Source organism: Populus euphratica, unplaced genomic scaffold, assembly GCF_000495115.2.
Source record: "Populus euphratica unplaced genomic scaffold, PopEup_1.0 scaffold41.1, whole genome shotgun sequence".
Lineage (NCBI taxonomy): Eukaryota > Viridiplantae > Streptophyta > Magnoliopsida > Malpighiales > Salicaceae > Populus > Populus euphratica.
In genome coordinates, this window is record NW_011499868.1 from 384,417 (window position 1) to 405,987 (window position 21,571).

Genomic DNA, 21,571 nt, shown 5'->3' on the forward strand with positions numbered 1-21,571 from the left:
CACTTGGGCAATGACCACCTTCGCTCAACAAAAGATCCAGAAAATCCAAAAAATAAATAAAATATTTTCGCTCATATGATGGCCACTGAAGTTTTACATGGTTGTTAACTTTAAGGTCTGTAAAATTAGTTGTGGTGCACGCAAACTGGCCCGGACACCCATGTTAATCTTAAAAAAAAAAATCCAGAAAATCCAAAAAATAAATAAAATATATTTTTTAATTATGTTTTTTGAAATGAAGATTGTCCAAGGCTACACTTGTTAAACATACATAAACAAATAAAAAATATATATTTCTTATATATTTTAGAAAGCCTCATTTATAAGTTTCTTATATATTTTTAGCTAACTCCTAAGGATACACGAAATTATGTGATATGTCAAGGTATGTGTTTTATAGTAAAATTGAAACCGAGTTGTCTAATATTTGATCATGTTTGTTAAATTTAAATAATCAAATTCAAAATAAATAAGCTGAATTTTCATAAATAAAAGATAGCCACTCAAATATTATTTATTTTTTAGTTAAGTATAAATTATTGAAACCATACTTTTTTTTCTCTTCTCAATATAATGTTTTCATCACTATTAATGAATTTTAGCTTGTACAACTAGATAAATTATCCAATTAAATTCACTAGTAAAACTAGAAAAATAATTTATTTAGTGAATTTTAGCTTAAAACATAGATAGGTTATCGAATTAAAATCAATGGTAAAACTAGAAACATATTTTTTTCCTGGTCATCGAAGGAATATGGGAGAAAATATGAGATTTATTGACCTTTTAAAGCTGTATGTGTAAATAATATACGAAATAATCATCTTGTTATTTCATTCCACTTATTTAAAATTATAGGAAACAATTAAGATTAAAGAATGAAATTTATGATGCTCTAAAAATTCAAGGGAGCCCAAAAATATAACTTTTGAGTTAAATAATTAGTTAATTAATTAGTCATAACAATTATATTTATTTTTTTAATCATAGTAATTGATAACTTATATTTGGTGTTTGGTAAGTTAAGATGGTTTTTGACTAACACACGTAAAAATATCTCCTTTGATGGGGATGCAGATTTTCTAATATGTAAATAAATATTTTTTTAGAGAAAGAAAATATAATAGTATTCTAGAGAAAAATATTATAAAAACATATATGTAGTAGAGAATAAAAATTGTGTATTTTTGTTTTGAAAATTTCATAATATATTTATAACCCATGAATTTTTTTATTTATGACAAAAAAAATATCAAAGTGTAACTTTATCTTTATGATATTTTAAGTTACATTATGAGTTATATTCCACTCATTTTATTAAGCTAAAAAAATAAAGAAATGACTAATTATGAAAGACAATAATTTTGGTAACTTATAAAGTTGTTTAATTAAATATATATGTTAAAAATAATTCTTCTATAATTTTATATAAAAACTTATATAATTAATAATATTATATTTAATTATTTTTAGAGTTTATCGAACTAAACATATTACTAACCTGATCTGTGACTAAGTTTAGTTGGTGTTAAACCCAATACTTAGGGATTGGCACGGTCAAGTTAGATATAGGACTTGTTTTGAAATGTGGTTGTAATTGTTTTTCAAATAGTTTTAAGTGTTAAAATACATGTTAATAATTTTTTATTTATTTTTAAAAAATTATTTTGACATCAATATATCAAAATATTTTGAAAACATAAAAAATATATTAATTTAAAATTAATAAAAAAATAAATAAAAATTAAATTTTTTAAAAATATTTTTAAAATGCAGAAATAAAAAAATGTTTGTATTATATTGTTTTTTAACGACATTTTTTCTTGTAAAAATATATGGATGAAATTTTGTTTCATGACTCTCGTAATTATTATCAACTTTTTTATTACACGATCATGCCTTCGTTAATCTATCCCCTGGTATAACAAGTCATGATTTGATTTCCACGAGTAAATAACACATAGGCACGCCTAACAAGGAATAATGGAGACTCAAAAATGTGCATGCACCCCAACTCACTTGGCTAGGTGGCTGCATGCCGCCATTAAACTTAAGACAAAAAAAGTGCAACAGTTCAAGTCCGCAGATCGAGAACGATGATGAAGAGAAGCATGATGACAGCTTCAAGAAGCATGGATAGACATGAAACGATAAGCCCAAGAGATTGAGACAGACGTGTATTGGGTTTGGATTCACCAGCTTGCAGCGCACCGTCGCTGCTTTTTTACTTTTTTACTGTTTGTCTACAAGGATTAGATCATCCATCCTTGTCTATCGTTGTCCCACTCTATTGCCTTTTATTTGGGTCTCACAAAATTTCATGTCCAGATCCTACCTGTATTCTAGTCTTCAACAAACAGGCCTTCACTTTTGCATATTTATAGCAATGCCCTCCTTATATTTGAAATTTGATTTTCTCCCGTCAGGCCTTTTATTAAAATTTGAAGCTGATCATCAAGTGATAAAAACTTAAAACTAAGAAATTTTTTTTTTTTATGATTTTAAATTCGAGTTTCTGGTTGCTTATATAATAACCACTTGAGATTTACATAATTGTTAATTTCAGAGGCCATGAGATTAATCATGATATGCACAAACTGGTTTAAATATCCATATTAATCTTAAAAAAAATTAAAACATCAAACTGAATGATTGATCCAATAAAATGAATGGGGGTATGAATTAGGATTTGAATGATTCATACGAGCACATGAACCTGGATGTGTTGTAGGGCATGTTCAAGCCATGAGCATATAAAGGGTGATTTCATATCATGTTTTTTTTCATTTATCTTGGTTGAACTTGGTCTATATAACGAGTGAAATTCACAGTAGAGAGATCGAGCGAGACCTTTTCCATGTTACTCGTGATTGATTTAGCCTGTAGAATTCGGTACAGATATGTCAGTCCACGGCTGGTATTCCATGTATTTATAAATGTCTTTTTAAACAGTAGATCCATTTGATGTTTGATTAAAACGGGAAATTACTTCAATCATGTTACAACGTACCCAGTCTTTCGAGCAAAAAATCATCCAAAGGCAGTATGTTTTCTGTAATTTGGTAGTCGAACCGCATGGAATGGTTGGTTTTGAGTATATTGGCACAAAATCATTTCTGCTTAGAATTGTTCTATGTGAAATGCACTTGAATGATTGTCTAGCCACTGCCTTGTACAGTGGGCTGCGAGCTGTAAGGAGTGAACGGCTATTTGAGCATATCGAAGAGGAGTGATGCGTCAGATATACTCGAACAAAGAAATGGATAAAATACTCACAGGTAGAGAAATGATATAGCTCATGCTTTATACAACTAATAGATGAATCAAGTTGTATGCAAATGATCCAAATGTTAAGCCTTCAGATGATGTTACAGACAGCAAAATGGAATCCATACATGCACCAGTGCCTGAATTTAGAGTAAATTAATAAATTAATGGAGGAAGAATTGGTCCGGTCAAAAACTTTAACAATGCAAGTGGGTAATTAAAAAAAATTATGAGAAGCAAAAAGGAAACGAGAACTAGAAACAAAAGTTTTTGCGTCCATTTGTTGCTTTCTGTGGTTGCGTTTGTTATTACAACAAATCACGAAAACTTAATATTTGGTAACATGCAAACCATTTATTATTATGCATAGACCCATCATTAATAACATTTGAAACGCAGTCATGTTAAAAGCAGTTCAATGCTGCTTTTAACTCCTGGTGTAGAGAAGTTAATTTTTACTATTGTGGTGTAGTTAATTCAATTTCTTTTTATTTAAAAATTATTATTTAATATTATTTAATGATACTATATAAATTATATAGAGATTTCTTAATAATGTAATATTTGTAAAATTTAATCACAATCTCAATTTTATTCTTAATAATATTCAACTTGATGTTGTTATGTATTTAAAAAATAAAACAAAAAAATATAGTTTTTTTCGGATATATTTTATATGTGATGGGGTTATAAATAGTTTAATAAAATAATAAAAAATATTTTATATAAAATATTATTTATTTTATAATATAATAACATTACTTAAATCTATAATATTTAAATTAAAAATCATCAATATAAATATATATTTTTTTAAATTATTTTATAACTTTAATTTGAAAAATATTTTTAACCAAATATATTAAATGTTTTTAACTTTAATTTTAATCATAATTTTAATTAAATATATATAAATAAAATACCAACCCCAATTAAAAATATCTTTTATAAAATAATTTTTTTAAATAAAAAATACCAATCACACTTTCAGTAAACTGTGAATCAAACAATTACCACAAGTTGTGTAAAAAAAAGAAAACAAAGAACAATAGTCATACATAAATTATGCCAGAGGATGTCACCATCCGCCTGTCATTCTGCAACTATTTTCATTTTGTTTCTTTCACATTAAGTTCCTGACACGAACACCCTCAAATGGACTTTGGCTATACCAATATCCAAGGCATCAAAAATCTACCAGAAGAATATGCGTAAAATAGCAGTACAAAAAAAATAAAATTTACGGCCCTCATTTTTTCTTACAAGTATAGGTAACTCTAAAATTAGATAAATCCATCCAAACTTCGAGCATCAGAACCATCTCACGGAGGAGAATATGCGGAGAATATGGGGCGTCCGACATGCAACATGGTATATTTATGTCTCCGAGTTTTTGTTTCACAAATCGACCCTTGTAAGAGAAAAACATAAGACGTTTTCGCTTCTACTAAGGATTGTGACTTATCTTTGATCACTTCCTATATATCTATATATATATATATCTAGTAGCAGTCTCTCTAGCGTCTTGTAATATATTGATAGAACTAGAGTCTGTAGTGATATTTTCAACTTTTGTTCTCTTTGAATGTTAAAAGCAGTTTAATGCTGCTTTTAACTCGTGGAACAGAGAGTGTATTATTTTTACTATTGTGCTTATATTCCATCTGATTTAAAATTAAATATATTAAATAGGATTTGATCTAGTAAAATAAAAAAATATTTTTATTTTTAATTTTATTTTATTCAAAAAATTAATATTTAATATTATTTAATAACACTATATAAATTATATGAAGATTGTTTAATGATATAGTACTTGTTAAATTTAATCGTAATCTCAATTTTATTCCTGACGATATCCAACTTAATGTTATTGCGCATTTAAGAAACAAAAAAAATATAATTCTTGTCAGATATATTTTATACGTGATACAGTTGTAGATAATTTAATAAAACAATAAAAAATATTTTATATAAAGTATTATTTATTTTATAATGTAATAACATTAGTTAAATTTACAATATTTAAATTAAAAACCATCAATATAAATTTATATTTTTTAAAATTATTTTAAAATTTCAATTTGAAAAGCATTTTTAATCAAACATATTAAATTTTTTTAATTTTAACTTTAATTATAATTATAATTAAATATATATAAATAACATATCAATTTTAACTAAAATTATTTTTTTAAAATAAAAAATACAAACCACACACTGTTCAGTAAACTGTGAATCAAACTATGGCCACAAGTTGTGTAAAAAAAAGAAAGAAAGAAAGAACAAGAGTCAAACATAAATTATGCCAGAGGATGTCATCATCCTCCTGTCATTCTGCAACTATTTTCATTTTGTTTTTTTCACATTAAGTTCCTGACATGTTCACCCTCGAATGGACTTTGGCTATACCAATATCCAAGGCATCAAAAATCTACCAGAAGAATATGCGTAAAATAGCAGTACAAAAAAAAAGTTTACTGCCCTAATTTTTTCTTACAAATATAAGTAACTCTAAAATTAGATAAATCCATCCAAACTTCGAGCATCAGAACTATCTCGCAGAGGAGAATATGCGGAGAATATGGGGCGTCCGACATGCAACATGATATATTTCTGTCTCCGAGTTTTTGTTTCACAAATCGACCCTCGTAAAAGAAAAACATAAGACGTTTTCGCTTCTACTAAGGATTGTGACTCATCTTTGATCACTTCCTATCTATATATATATCTCTAGTAGTAGTCCCTCTAGCGTCTCGTAATATATTGATAGAACTAGAGTTTGTAGTGATATTTTCAACTTTTGTTCTCTTCCTTTCTCACCAACTAAAAGACTCAAATATCCTAGAGAGAGAGAGAGAGAGAGGTGGCCATGTCTCTAGCTTACTGTGTTAAGGAACGGAAACCTTGTGTTCGCTGGGTAGAGAAGTACTTCAAGGATTGCCTTTGCAGTCTAAAAGATGAGTTCTCTTTCGCTTTTGGCCTCATTAGTCTAGTGTGTTGGGGAGTTGCAGAAATCCCTCAAATCATCACCAACTTTCGCACAAAGTCCAGCCATGGAGTTTCTCTTGCTTTTCTCCTCACTTGGGTTGCCGGGTCAGTCATCTTCTCTACACGCACATACTTGTTTTCTATATGATAATTTTTTTTAAAAAATATTATTTTATTATATTTTGCACACACGCACATACTTGTTTTTTATATGATAAAAATTATTTTTTTAAAATTAAAAAATATTATTTTATTATATTTTTCAATAAAATACGCTTTAAAAACAATCAAACTCACAAACAGCTCATTAATCATGTTAAAAACAGAGAACCTCATGTTTCATGTTGCCCCACTACATTTAAGAAGAAAAAAGACAAAACACAAGCCATAACCAAATTCTAATTTTGATGATTTGTATGAACTGTACATATCGACATGCTATATTAAACAAAACTTTGAATTTCTTATTGTATTTTGTTTATTTATATATCAATCTTTTTTTCCTGGTGCAGAGATATCTTTAATCTGGTGGGCTGCTTACTGGAGCCAGCAACGGTGAGTGGTTAGGCTGAGTAAATTAAAGAGAGCCATAGAACTAGAAATGGTAGTGGTCCTCCATGGAAATGGCCTCGAGTTGTGGCTGCCTGTGCCTACACCTCTATCTCTCCAGATTCCTACATGTCAACTTATCCATTATTACTTTTATCTGGATTATATAAAAATACTGCTATACCATTTATTTTTATTTTTTTTCTCGATGCAGTTGCCAACCCAATATTACACTGCTGTGGTAAGTGCCATCTCAATTCAACGGTCCATAACTTTCACTTGAATATTGCAAATTGAACCTCCAATATATTAGTAATTGTGATTTTATCTGGCCTGTGGTTGCAAATACAACCTTGTACTGATAAGAACTAGCTGTGCTGGTGGCATGATTTGACAGGTCTGGTCCCATCAAGCACTGCAGGGATCATTACAAGCCAAAAACTTTTTACGAATACAAGTTGAATGATAAAAAAGCATAACATTTCATCCCTCATTTGCATGCTTATTATTAATTTCGTCATATACACACCACCTCATTTGCATGTTTTATTTCCATTATAATGTTTTTAGTATTACGGTCTATTATATTTTTTAAAAATATTTTATTTAAAAATATTTTTTTAATGTTTAATATTATTATATTAAAATTATGGAAAATATCTAAAAAAATATTAATTTAATATTTTTTAAAACTAAAAGTAATTTTAGAGTTACAGAACATGCTTATCTTAGTTCTTGATTCCTACCGTAGGTTGCACAATGTTGAGGTAGAATACTTAGAAATATAGCTTTATCCTAATTCCTACCTAGCTTGCACAGTGATAAGTAGATTAATAGGTTAAATGTTTTTTAATATAAAAAATTTATTAATTTTAAATAAAAATTTTAATTTTTTTTATAAGAGCTAAAAGAGATTTTGAAGCGGAGTGTCAAACACGTCTATATATTTATATTTTTTTGAGGTTTTTTTATTTAGAAAAGTATTATAATAATATTTTTTATTTTTAAAAAATTATTTTAAGATTAGTATATTAAATTAATTAAAAACTATATTAATTTAAAGTAATTTTTTTTTAACTTTTCTGAAACACTTTTAAAATGCAGACACGCTTGCATATCTACGTAGCTGTCTCAATGCAGTGTAAGACACGCTTGCATATCTACGTAGCTGTCTTTAAAAGATATACTTAATCTTTTTCCTTTACGAGACAACTGAAGCTTTTTAATTGAGTGATTATCATTAGATACCTAATTACTTCGGGTTTTTTCCACCGAAAAACTACTACGTACATTGTTTGCTTAGTTGATCTCATGTACACAATGCATAATGTTTAGTAATCTTTTCATGTTTAATTTACAGCTCTACACAACAAGTACTGTAGTACTAGTGTTGCAGGGTCTATACTACGATCATGTCTACAGGTGGTGTAGATGCAGGAAAACCAAAGATAATCAACAAGTATTGTTTCCTTTCCATTTCTTACCTCTCTCTTTTAGCCTTCTTTGAATGTGACGTTTGCATACCAAAGGATGGCTTGTTATTCCTGTCTTTTAGGTTGATGATGACCAAGACCCCTTTTAGCCTTCTTTGAATGTCATGTTTACATTCCAAAGGATGGCTTGTTATTCTTTTGTCTTTTAGGTTGATGATGACCAAGACCCATTGAAGCCCAAGTCAGCTGATCGTTCAGGCATTTCGATACCCAAGGCTTCTCCAAGAGCAACCTCTCGTAGAGATTTTTATTATATGTATGCACATTTTATAATGCTGAACATTTATTTTTTGTAAAGAAATTTGTTATAGGAGAATATCATTAACCAAATTAGTCATGTTTCCTAATTAATTTCTTTTGTTTCTTTTGGTTTCAGGTCAGCTAGATCTTTGGCCGGTAGTAATACTCCACCATTTAGAAGTTACCTTAGGGCAGCCAAAAGTGGTCCATCAGCCGTGGGACTTGACAATGAATCATCCTCAGATGATGAGGCTGCAGCCCCAGTTTCGGTTAGTAACACTGTTAGTCAGCCTAGACCAATTCCACGATCGGTGAGCATTCAATCCAATAAAAATATATATATGTTGCTCTAGGAAATGGAAAATATAAAAATGGTTCTGCTCAACTTTTTTATATTTGTGGTGCCATGGCGATTTTTCCAGGCTGGCTATGGAACATTTCTTGCTACATCCCTCAACTTGCCTCTGCAAAGCAAGGCTTTGACACAAGCCTACATTGGATACACTGGACGAAGACTTTTACATGTATGATCAGTAATGATTAAAAATACTTAACCAAATTCTTATGCCAAGTAATTTTTTGCTGTGCTAGCTAATTTCTTACCTGCTGTGGTCTATATATCACCAGGAAGGTGGCGGCATGGATCACAGTGCGTTTGGACAATGGTTGGGATGGCTAATGGCAGCTATCTACATGGGTGGCCGGATCCCCCAAATATGGTTAAATGTGAGTGTGATTAACACTGATTAACTTCCAAGTTACAAGACTATGATTAGCTTTGCTTCTAATCCAACGTTGTTGTAATTTCTTTGACCAGATTAAAAGAGGGAGTGTTGAGGTGATGCTCTTATATACAATGTTGTTCTTATGTATTTCTTTGCTGCCATTGAAGCATCTTGAATTATCCATACTAATAGCATAACCCTTTTTCTCAAAATGAAATTTATATAGGGCTTGAACCCTCTCATGTTCGTCTTTGCGTTGGTGGCCAACCTCACTTATGTGCTAAGGTCTCTTTCTGTTCTCTCTTTCCCTCACACGCACATTGAACTGGTTAGTGTGTACTGACAAGCCTTTGTCCTCATGAATACAGTATTGTTGTTAGAACCACTGAGTGGGATAGCATCAAACCGAATATGCCATGGTTGCTGGATGCTGCAGTCTGCGTGGCGCTCGACTTTTTTGTATCCTTGCTAATTAATCATACATTGCAGAATGGCTTTTTTCATCACAAACCAAAAGGAAAACCTCTATATTTCACAGGAGAATTTCACCAAGCAAGCAATTGGACATGGCTTAAATAACAATGTTAGTGATGATCGCTCTATTGATACCTTAACAAACATTGTAATAGATCATTTTGCAGTACATTTACTACCGATACTTCCTCGAGAAAAGGGTGGACCATAAAGAATGCAGCTACGGAGACTACGTGGATGCTAGCAAAGCTGCTATTTCTTGATTGCAAGTTGTGTTTGCAATTTTAAGATTTAATCTTTCGAGTAGAGCATCAATTATCGTCAATCCGGTATATGAGCTTGTATTTTGTTTTTTTTTTTTTTGTTTTTAAGGAATTGTTTCTGTCGACAATCATAAACAATGATGTGTTTGTTGCTTCATTAGCGGATTGGTATGTATAGTTTGTATCAATAAGCGAGTAGCTCGAGGTAATAATAAAGTGGCAAGAAGAGAGAAATGGCATCTCTGATTTATATCCCATCACTTGTATTTTTCATTTCACATTTGATTGACCAGAACCTTGGATTGACAGATTTTTCTTTGTGGTTTGGCTTTTAAAAATAGATTCCCTCTAAGAATAAATCCATGATATACGCAACAAAAATATTAAGGAGGTGTTCGGTGATTGTGTATTTTAAAGTGGTTTTTGTTTGGATATGTATTAAAATAATATTTTTTTATTTTAAACAAATTATTTGATATCAATATATGAAAATAATTTAAAAATAATAATAAAATATTATTTTAAAATAAAAAATATAAATTAAATTAAATTAAATTTTTTCAAATATATTTTTAAAATTTTAAAATAAACAGGCTCTAATGGGTCTTGACGATAATGAATTGGGAGAATTTTTCATGCAGAATACCTGTTAGGCTCATTGAGCTAAGATAAATATAATACCAAAATGTTTTAGTTTGGCCCATTACTTTTGTTAGCATGGACAAGCAGCATCCTAATATTACCCATCACTGCTAGTTTTGCCCACTTAAGCTCATTGGAGAGGGCTTCCTAGTGTGGGCCCGGAGAAGTGAAGATTACAAGCCACAACGACAGCCCAAAAGAAATTAAGTATTTAAAATAATATTATTAAACTTTGTTGAAGCAAAATCGTTTTCATCCCAAAATAAATTAATTATAGCGTGTTTAGCAACATAGTTGCAGTTACTTTTTAAATATTTTTTTATATTAAAATACATGTTAATAATATTGTTTTTTATTTTTAAAAAATTATTTTTAATATTAATATATCAAAACAATTAAAACATGTAAAACATATTAAATTTTAGTAAAAAAAATTTAATTTTTTTAAAAACACAATGGTGGGCAATGGTGGTGATTGGTTCTAGTATTTGTTAGAATTTGTTTCCTGTATAGCAGATTACACTTTCTAATATGGTAGCAGGTTATAGTGGTAATTGGTTTTAGTTTTTTTTTTTTAATTTGATAACGTGTTAAAATAATATTTTTTTAAAAAAAATTAAAAAAAGTTAAACATTGAAATGGTAAAATAATATTAAAAAAATGATTTTAAATAAAAAAATAAATTTTAAATAAATAATATTTCAATCATTTGATTTTAAATAAAAAAATTAAATTTTAAATAAATAATATTTCAATCATCATACCACATGCTCTCGTGTTCCTTGGAGTAGCTAGTTATCAATATGAGAACTAGATTACGAAATAAGAATTTAGTTAAGAGCCCTTTGTGCCTTTAAAGTGGATCAAATCACAGGCACCCATATAAAATACACAAAATGTTGAATCAAGTGAAGATGCAATTAATGCAACAAAGCCCTCTTTAATAATTTGAGGTGATCAATTAACGATATAGATGTCATAGTCGATCGTGTGTTAGAACAGCTCACATGGAAGTGCATGTGTCATGTGTGTGAGGGAGACAGGATTGCAAACTTAAGGCGTTTGGTGTGTTAGTCATTTAGTGATTTAGTTGAAGCTCAACGAGTCAATGCTTCTATTTTACACAAACACTTCTCTTTCATTACAATTCTTCTGTTCCTAATCAACCTTTGAGTTGATTTCGTTGGACAATCAATATCAACATATAGTTACTTGCCAATCTCCCTTAGTTTTTAGGCAAAGTAATAATAAACGAAGTTCGTGTTTGGCCGTGGTGGTTTGTTATATGTTTAAAAATATATGTTTCATTAAAAATTTTATTAGATAGGTTTATACATGCAAAATAAATAAATAAAAACAACTTTTTGTTAATAAAAAACAAGTTATTTTAATTTTTATAAAATTAAAATTTGAAACGTAATTATATGTGAGTTAAAAAAGCAGAAGTTATTTAAATAAGATACTGTTTGGTACTCTGCTTGTGCTTTATTTTTTTAATTTTTTTATTTTATTTTTATAAAAACTTTAAAATAATATTTATTTTTAGGTGGTGATATAAGACAACAAAAACTACCCAAGGGCTGCTAAGAAATTTAGAAATGGCTTCGTTATGTTCAAGTCAACACTACAGTATGCTACCAATATTTCTTCCCTTATTTCTCCAAAGAAACTATATAGTATATGCTCAAGGTAGGCGGGCTAAATGTGCCCACCACTAGAATGCTACATTTCTCAGCCGTTTCCTTTACGCAGTCAATTGCCTTGTATTCAGTGGTCCTTCGGTATGTGCAGACGAAGAAAACAACGCCAACTATAGAATAGGAGAGATCACTGTAGATAAATTATATTTTTCATAATTGATCTTGTGGTTTTGTAGAGGTAGGAGCACGGCTCTTGCCTCGCCTGATAAGTTTTCTGCTACTCTAAATTCTATAGGCTATTTAATTTCGAACCATCAATTATTAAACTAATTGAAGTTTAAGTTAGTACGATTTCACCATGGTTTCAGCTCACCAGCGTGGACAAAATATTATTCTTAATATTCATGATTCCCCGTTCAAGAACTTGCTGTACATGAATTAAGCTTTGGATAACTGAGTTGACTCGCATTGAGAGTCTAGCACCTTTAACATTAGTCTATGCCTAGCAAAGAACGATCAAGGCTAAATAATTAATCAGAAAATTCGTAATCCCTATGAGTTGACTCCAAACCCCTATAATGGCAGCAAGAAGGTCGCTGTTGAGCGAAAGATCTCGCAGGCACGGTGACTAGATTGCCGGGGACACATAGAGGGGACAGAAAAGATTAAAGAAGAAGAACAACTTCCATTAGCGTTAATCACTGTTGGCTTCAGGAAATTAAGAGTCAATTAGCAAGCTATGATTTAAGATTAATAACCCTACTGGGTTTCTTGGTCACGTTTGAACTGATCCAATCATCCTATGATCATTTCAACTTAAAACCATACGTGGTTAGGCTAGATTCAAATCCAACTGCTTGGATTGGATGTCCCCTTGTTTATAGTTAGTGGTTTTTTTGCAAACTATGCTAGTTCTCTACTAGTTATGACTTCCATGATTTTTACTCTTGTTTTGTTTTTGTTGGAGGTTGATTATTTAGGGCGGTCCAAGTCACCGACATCATTCTGTTTTTTGCTTGTTAATATTATTTCTTCGGGCACTAGAGAGTTGAAAATCTTTTATTTTATTTTGTTTAGGAGTCTTCTCGAATCAACGACGTAGGGGAATCGTTGTTTCATGTGATGATGGTGTTGACTTATGGAGCGCTTAGTAATGTAATTATAAATAATTTTTATTTAAAATTTTTTTAAAATAATATATATTTTTTAATTTTTTAAAATTATTTTTTATATAGCATATTAAAACATGATTTAAAAATATATAAAAATTAATTTTAAACAAAAAACTAGATTTTAAATCTTGCTCAACCCCTGCTCATAATGCAATACCAAACATGGATTGTCCCAGTTCATTGATGAATAATGCTAAAAAATAACATTTAGTTATAAAAATAAAAAAAATTTTGGTTAAAAATAAAAAGATATAGATATAATAGGAGATACATAAAATATATATCTCCAAAGATAATATTTTTTATTTTTAAAATATATTTGTAAAAACCTTTTAATTTTTAAATTGTTCAACTAAGACAAATAAAAATAAAAATAATTATTATCATAACTTTAAAACTCATCGAGATTCGATATGAAAAAAAATCAGGGCCATTGATCAAGACTCGGGTCATGAGTTCGCTTAACCTGAATCATTGTAAGAATAAAAATAATGATTATTATATTTTAAAAACCAGATTAGAGGGTCGACCCGAGACAAGACTTAAGTTATAAGTGGGGTTAGCCATTGACGGGTTAATGTAAGGACAAAAATGATTATTATTATAGTTTTAAAACCCGACTTAGAGTATGACCTGAGTCACGTGTTAAGAGAATCGATGTTTTCAAATTTGATTTGAAGGTCGATTCAGGGTAAGATCCAGGTCACGAGCAGGATTAACTCGGATCAATATAAAAATTAATAAAAATAATTATTATCATAATTTTAAATTTTGATTTTAGAGTCAACTTTAAACAATGTTAAGGTCAAGGGTTGAGAGGGTAAGTCTAGCTGACCCAAAATATTTTAAAAAATAATCAAAACAACTTTGTTTTGATTGAAGAAATATTTTAAAAAATGTTAATAGATTTTTGACATGTGTTTTATCTTGGGTTGACTTGAGTTATTGATTGAGTTAGGTCGAGTTAATCTTTTATCTATTTTTTTAAACTCGAACTAGTTTAGGTCTCAAATTAGCTCACCAAGTCAATCATGATTTTATTATAATTAGGGTTATTATAATGTTATTAATTTGAATACTTAATATAAATTAAATTAATATAAATTAAAGTAAAAACCTTTAATTATTTTTTAAAATATATAATTTTAATAGCTAAAAATCTATATCATTTCCGTACCACTCATTTGTGTGGTTAAAGGTCAATTTAATCGCTCAATAAACTAAATAATAAACCCTAGTACAATGGGGGGTCGAAATCATATTATTGTCTTTATTTATTAACAGCTAGCAATACTTGGAAATTTGGAGCCAAATTTTGCCAAATTTTATATGTCTAGAAGTTGCCAAATTTTGCACTACAACAAAGTATTTAAAACCAAAACTAGAGAAGGAAGACCGAACAGTTTGGCCATTGGCACTACAACATGACCAAGTGATACGGATTCACCATTTTTTTCCTACAGATTATTTGGCAATCTCCCTTTTACATGTTTATCATAATAAATAAACAGTCAAATATTACTATAAGTATATATACTATGATTTGAATATGATCCTAGCAGACATTTTTCTTATTTCAAGCAACCCTTTGAAGAAACAATTCATAGAATTCGAATAGCTAATGCGTAGTAGCCAGTAATTGGACTTCTAATACACATGCAGCTATGCATCGTCCCGTATTTTCTAAAAATTTATTATATATTAAAAAAAAACTCCTGAAAAACACTTTCATTAACACGGTAATATCCAACTCGAAATAATTATGTAATCTGCCCCACTATCATTAATCAAAAACGAACGGGTGGCTTTGCCACCATTGTAGAATCATGTGGTCAAACAGTCAGTGTTCGGCTTTGGCCAGACAAGAGATCCGAAAAGGAGAGGAAAAATATACAGAAGAAGCATATCAAGAAAAGCAGCGATGAAAATAATTACACTACATCTATTGTAGGAGTATCCAATCTCAAGAGGTAGAGATTATTTACCTTCACATAGGAATGGGATCTGCGATCCATTTATTTTCTTCTTCGGGTTTTTTTTAATTATTTTATTCATATGAAATAATAAGAAAAATTAGGAACCTTTCTATTTGGATGGTGTTTTATTCCCACTCCTTCAATTTTTTATCCCACTCCATAATTTTATAGGTTAACAAAAGCAGCACTACGTCTCTTATACAGTACTTATACCTTTTCCCTCATATATATTATTGTATATATCTTCAAATATCAAATTCAAGTGGAAAGTAAATATATTAGATTTTTAATATTACCTTTATATAACAAACGAAATTAATTTATATTGTAAGTTATTCCTAAACTTATTCTATAACTGGATTGCAAATCCCTAAAATAAGCTGTAAATTAACTCGTCATTTGTATTTATTATCATCGTTGTCGTTAATGTTTTAAAAATAGCATAATTAATTACCTATATAAGTCGATATTTATTCTTTGGTTAAAAGAACCTAATTCTATAAATGCTTTAATATCCACGGATTCTTTATCCAACAGTAAAAAATAATATCATTCTTTAAATGCAAATCAATTTATACATTCAAAGAATCTTAATAAATCTTTATGAATGGTAGGTAGTCTTGGGGTTTTAATTTAAAAAAAAAAAGAATGAATTTATTGAACTACCAAATCAATCTCTTAAATTCTTCCGATTTAACTACTAATCACATTAATTGTGGTGAGAAATACCATGATCTTTGAGGTTAACAATAGACATGATTCTATAACACTAAACCTTTGCTTCGAGTCTCTTACCTTATGAATGTAATGACAAAAAAAAAAATGAAAAAGAAAGATTATAGAGTCAAATGAGAAATGATATACGCAAATTCAATTCTGATGTTCGGATTTTAGGTCCTTTTATATATATATATATTAAAAAAACAAGAGAGAAATTAATAATAATAATTGAAGGATCAATTTGAACGCGGGTTACGGCTTGAAAGTTGCTTGTGAGCCCCCACCCTGTCTACGTGATGCGACTCCCTGAGACGAATTTTGAGAGAGGGTCTTTGGTCCCCCAGAGTCTCAGTGATTTTCAAAATCTCCCCTGATTTTGTGTTTAATCTCAAATAAGTTCTACAAGATAATCCCTCTAAATTAGAAATTACACATCCTTGCAACTTCAAGCACCACGTCCTGGATTCGTCGTTGCCTTTCTAATTGCCGGCTTGTTAAAATATTTATATTATTTTGGTATCGCTATGTCTTAGCTCGTGCTATGTTGTTAGTTAACAGAAGCACTAAAACACCTTCCTAATTGCTTGGCTACCTAACGCTTAATCTTAAACATTCACCAAATACTTTGACAATTTACACTGTTAATGAAACAATTTGGGAATGAGCAACTAATCATTTGAAACCAACTAAGAAATCGATCCGGCCTGTGCTGCTGTACAAGAAAATCTGCATACTCAGAAACACAAATCACAGCAATGAACAGCACAAAAGTATATAAAAAGGAACTCTGATCTATCTTTTCTGTAATTCCCTCTTCACAGTACTACTTACGAGCTCCTACTATGTACTCCGGTACAAAGCAAAACCCAAAAATAGAAAGAAAAAAGATGAAATTACTGTAAGGTCTGTTGATGGGCGTATAACCTATGAACATCTTCCCTGTTTTCCCATCTGTCTTTATTATTGGAAAATTTATACAAATTGCTGAAATCTAAGATTCAAGAGCAAACGGTGTCCGCAAGAGATCGTAAGGAGCCCATAATGCATCTAAAGGGCATGGCCTGTTGGCATCTAAGCGAACCCAAGGCTTCCCTTTACCACTCCAATGCAAAAGACTAACCGGACCAGGATGCAAATTCCTACAAAGACCTCTGAAATTATCCCCGCCAAGACCATGTTGATTCCATTTATGATCCACGGCAGCAATATTCCCTGCAAAAACTAACAAGAACGGAGGCAATGAACCCAGCTCGTAAATCCTCATCCTCTTTTGAAGCTCCATCCATTCAACAATTTTTGTTGTGTAATCTCCTTCTCTCCATCTTTCTAAATCAATAATCATCACTCCTGTGTTAAAATAACAGGCATTGCGTCCGGAAAATGTTAAGGAAAGCATAGGGTTTGCCCAGAATGTGGGCGTAAAGTATGTGGTAAAGTTAGCATTACAGTATTCTGGTGCTGCTAACACAGTTCCGGTACCGAGAGGTGTAGCTGCTAGTGATGCAATGTCGTCTACTAGGACTAAATCGGAGTCCAAGTAGACGACTTTTTGGACGCAAGGAGGGAGGATGTTGGCTAGATAATTGCGAGCATAGTTAAGAGGAGAGTCAAGGGCCGAGCGGATGGAGGTGGAGATGAGGCCGGAGACGGGGTTGGTATCGAAAGAGTGGATTTGGGAACGGAGGTAAGGGAAGGAGGAGGTAATGGTTTCATGGAGGCGGGTAGAGGAGGGGGAGGAAATGAAGTGGAAACGAATATTTTCCGGGCAGGAAGAGTGTTGGAGGATGGAAAAAATAGCTGCCATAGTGCCGCGGAGATAAGGGAAGTCAAGAGTCATGGCCACATGCACTGCTTGTTGTGAGCACATGTCTTGTTTGGAGATTGAAGGACATGATGGAGAGTTGTAGAATTGTGGGGCTTCTTTGAATCCTTTACCATTGGCGGTGGCTGTGGCTGTGGCTGTGGCGGTGGAATTGATTATGATTATAGAGAGGAGTACGAGGGGGAGGAGGTGGTGTGGTGAGGATGATGGTGGAGGTGATTTTAGTCCTAGTTTGAACATGTTTCGGACAAAGTAAGGGAGATCTAGAAAAATCGAAGAGAGATTGTGTTGATTTAGTTCTAAGCTTTTAGAAAGAGAGGAGACATGCCCACATCTCGGCTTTGAATCCAAGTTGGAGGTGTGTTATATAGTTGTAATAAAAGGGAAAATGCTAGGAAGCATAGAGAGTCAGTGATTTTGAACCAAGTCAAAGTACAGCCACACGTTTGTTTAATGTGCTTCAAAACCTAAGCCCAAATATAAATAGGGAGAAATGTGCAGATTCTCCCACCGTAATTTTTCAAGCAGAACTTTAACCACTGACCATATTTAGCAATTGACAAAAAAAGAAAGTATTTACGAATATTATATTATCTGTTATTACTTCAAATAAATTAGTAACTGAAGGACCTTAGACAAGAAAGGGAGAAAAGGCAAAATTTGGTACAGTAAAGTGGTGAGGGCATAGACTTTGCTTGCCTCAACAGGCCAGCTTTTGAAAGTAACATTCGATTGGCGGATCTTTTAATTTTGTGGATTCATCAAGATTTAAGACTATTCGTCCTCAAATGTCTAATCTCACTGTGTCTTGGTGCTGCCTGAATTTTAGCCATCTAATCTTGTTATTATTATTAAAAGAATTTATTTCTGTTAAATATATAGATATTTCAACCTTCTGGGCCATGCCTTTTTAGTTCATCCATCCACGTTGAAGAAAAGCTCCATCCACCTTCCATGTTAGCCATTGACGAATTCTGGTGAGGAAATTATTTCTACAGTAACTATTTATCGAGGAACAAAAAACTTAGATATTTACTACGCAAACTTAAGCTAATTTAATATCTTTATTAAATATCATTGATTTTATTCAAATATTTAATTTTTATTGTTTTTGAAATAAATTAATAATTAATAAAGTTTAATAAATATACTCAAAAAATCTTCATGGGCCGGTGCCTATAATAAGTTCATGTTTTTTTTTTAATATATAGCATTGTTGTATTTTAAAGAAGCCTGGTATCATTGTAATGAAAAGGCAAATTAATGCAGATGATTAATTAATATGGAGGTTAAAGGAATATGTATGTATGTATGTATGTATGTATGTCAGTACCACTACTACACAATTTCATTAGTTACTGGAATTTGGTGGATCATTTGGAACCCAGAGACCCGTCGTTTTCTATTGATGATCATTTCATTACAAGCCCGAAATTTATATCCAAAAATCCGACCACATCACCTGATTGTCCGGCTCCCATCTGCCAAAAAACTTAATCACCGGGAACGAACCATGACAAAAAGATTGCCACGTCGCGATTTTAGGGGGACAAATGTAGTTACACGTATCTTAGTTAGCTATCGTAATGATAAAGAGAAAAAACTCAGCCGAGATTGAAGGTAGAACTTGGTATAACTGTGCTTTTTTTTACTTTTTTTGTTTTGTTACAATGGAAAAGGAGAAAGAAAAACTACGGATCTCTATAGAAAGAAAGACCCATGAGATCTGCTGAAGAAAGTGACTCATTCATGGTGGGGGCAAATCCTAAATGATTAAAGCATTCGAGCCCTTCGCTGCTAGCTTCGCCAAATAGTCAGCACAAGCATTGCCTTCCATGTACGTACGAGAAATTCTGACTTTCAAATCCCTTGACAACAGGTTTCTAATGTCTGAAATCAGAGCATCATATCTGTGGAAATCAACATTATCAACAACTATAAGCCAAATGGCTTCCTTCGAATCTGAGTCAAACTAAAATCTTTCTGTAACCTCGATCCCAAGCTAGAAGAAGACCATGTTTTAGAGCCAGTAATTAGGGAGCTGGTTATAATCAATGCCTGCCAATCCTTTGAAGCCTACTAAAAACAAATCTGAAGCAGTTCTAATGAGACCCCCAAGACCAGCTCTACATGGGCTGCCAAGCAAGCTACCATCTACATCCAGTTTCACAAAGTCTGTATCCGGTCTCATCCATGTAGCTGTCAACATGGGAGTTTGCGAAGTTTGTTGTCCTCTCCAAACCAAGTTGCATTCCTTGGTTAAGCATTGGATTCTTCTCAATAGGCAGTCATCTCCAACATTAGGATCTCCAAAAACATGGAAGTTATGTCGACACCAAATCCACCAAAGACCAGCTAATTCGTTTCTAATTCGTTTTTAACCGAACAAACAAAAGATGAACTCTTCACGAGGAGACTTTTTCTGGAGTAAAACTCATCTTTGAATCTGTCTCTATTAATATTGTTAATTAGATGAATAAGCCATATAATAAATCATGAAAATTTCATGAGCTTAGCTCGTTTTTCTTCTTCTAATTTTAGATTGTGTCCTTTTCCACTGTTTTGCGTGATGCTAACCATATGACCGATAGATTTGCAGAACAAGGTGTGACTTTGTGGCCTGACTTTAATTTTTTAGGATTTTTTTATTGTTGGAATTATCTTCAGGTTCCATCCATCCTATCTTTATAGCGTCATTGTTGTTGTTTTTGGAAGCTATTATTGTTGCCTTCTAGATATTACTAGTTGATGTTCGTTGCAGGGAAGAAGTGATTTTATGGTTTAGAATTTGAGGGTTTTTTTGGTTAACAGTCATGGATCTTTGTTTATCGCGGAACTTTTGTTTCTAGAGTTTAGTTTTTGTTTTTTTGCATGCCTCTTTCGTAGCGCTATTTTGCAATATGTTGTTTATTAATAAAAATAAAATAAATAAATAAACTTAATCTCTATATCTAAAGAATGACTCAAGAATATCTGTGATCGTTAACTAAAAAAACATATATGTGGGTTAGACAAGCACTAATCAATAGAAGTAAACTTTATGCGAGTTAATATCTTAATTACATTTGATACTTTTGATCACTTATATGTTAGTGAAATACATTATCATTTACGTATATTATATCATATGAAAGTTTCTTCATGGAATTCACTTGAATTTGAGTTCAAGAGATGATAAATTGTACTCCATAGGAAGCCATTTCATTTACCATCTAAATCAAGTTTCAAAAGCTCTGATTTACATTTTACATTCGGTTAACAATTAATTAAACATATTTCCTTTTTTTATGATATTTAAATTGATTATTTTTTAAAAAAAAGAAGAAGAAGAAGATGAAGAAGGGAAAGGAAAAGGAAAGGAAACAGAACGAAAAAGGTGGCAACACTTCATTATTAGGGATTCATTGAGGCAACATATCCATGTGCAACACATGACAAACTCACAAACAATTTCCAATTATTAAGGTGGTCACTTCAAATGACCTCCATGAAAGCATGCATGTTCAAATCTTCACAACGATGGGCTATGTCCAGTGCTGCCAGCTTCAACTCAGACACTACTATAATTCTTTGAAGAAAGAATTCGTCAACTCATGT

General features: G+C 31.3%; 2 protein-coding genes across 3 annotated transcripts; one reads left to right on the forward strand and one right to left on the reverse strand.

Moving 5' to 3' along the window:
- Positions 1-5,789: 5,789 nt before the first annotated feature.
- LOC105126518 (PQ-loop repeat family protein / transmembrane family protein) lies at positions 5,790-10,230 on the forward strand. 2 transcript variants are annotated; one of them, XM_011027397.1, is made up of 12 exons: positions 5,792-6,363; positions 6,771-6,813; positions 7,022-7,048; positions 8,168-8,266; positions 8,450-8,556; positions 8,677-8,851; positions 8,963-9,064; positions 9,168-9,266; positions 9,358-9,378; positions 9,492-9,550; positions 9,634-9,724; positions 9,895-10,230. In XM_011027397.1, exons 1-12 carry the CDS (start codon positions 6,140-6,142, stop codon positions 10,000-10,002), a joined length of 1,155 nt encoding a protein of 384 aa, XP_011025699.1. In that variant the 5' UTR covers positions 5,792-6,139; the 3' UTR covers positions 10,003-10,230. The 2 variants fall into 2 exon arrangements, with proteins under 2 accessions (XP_011025700.1, XP_011025699.1); XM_011027398.1 differs by lacking the exon at positions 7,022-7,048 and having other exon boundaries at positions 5,790-6,363.
- Positions 10,231-16,867: 6,637 nt separating this feature from the next.
- On the reverse strand, positions 16,868-18,393 carry LOC105126519 (probable galacturonosyltransferase-like 1). The gene has a single exon (XM_011027399.1). The coding sequence runs from the start codon at positions 18,212-18,214 to the stop codon at positions 17,144-17,146; it is 1,071 nt and encodes a 356-aa protein (XP_011025701.1). The 5' UTR covers positions 18,215-18,393; the 3' UTR covers positions 16,868-17,143.
- Positions 18,394-21,571: the final 3,178 nt, after the last annotated feature.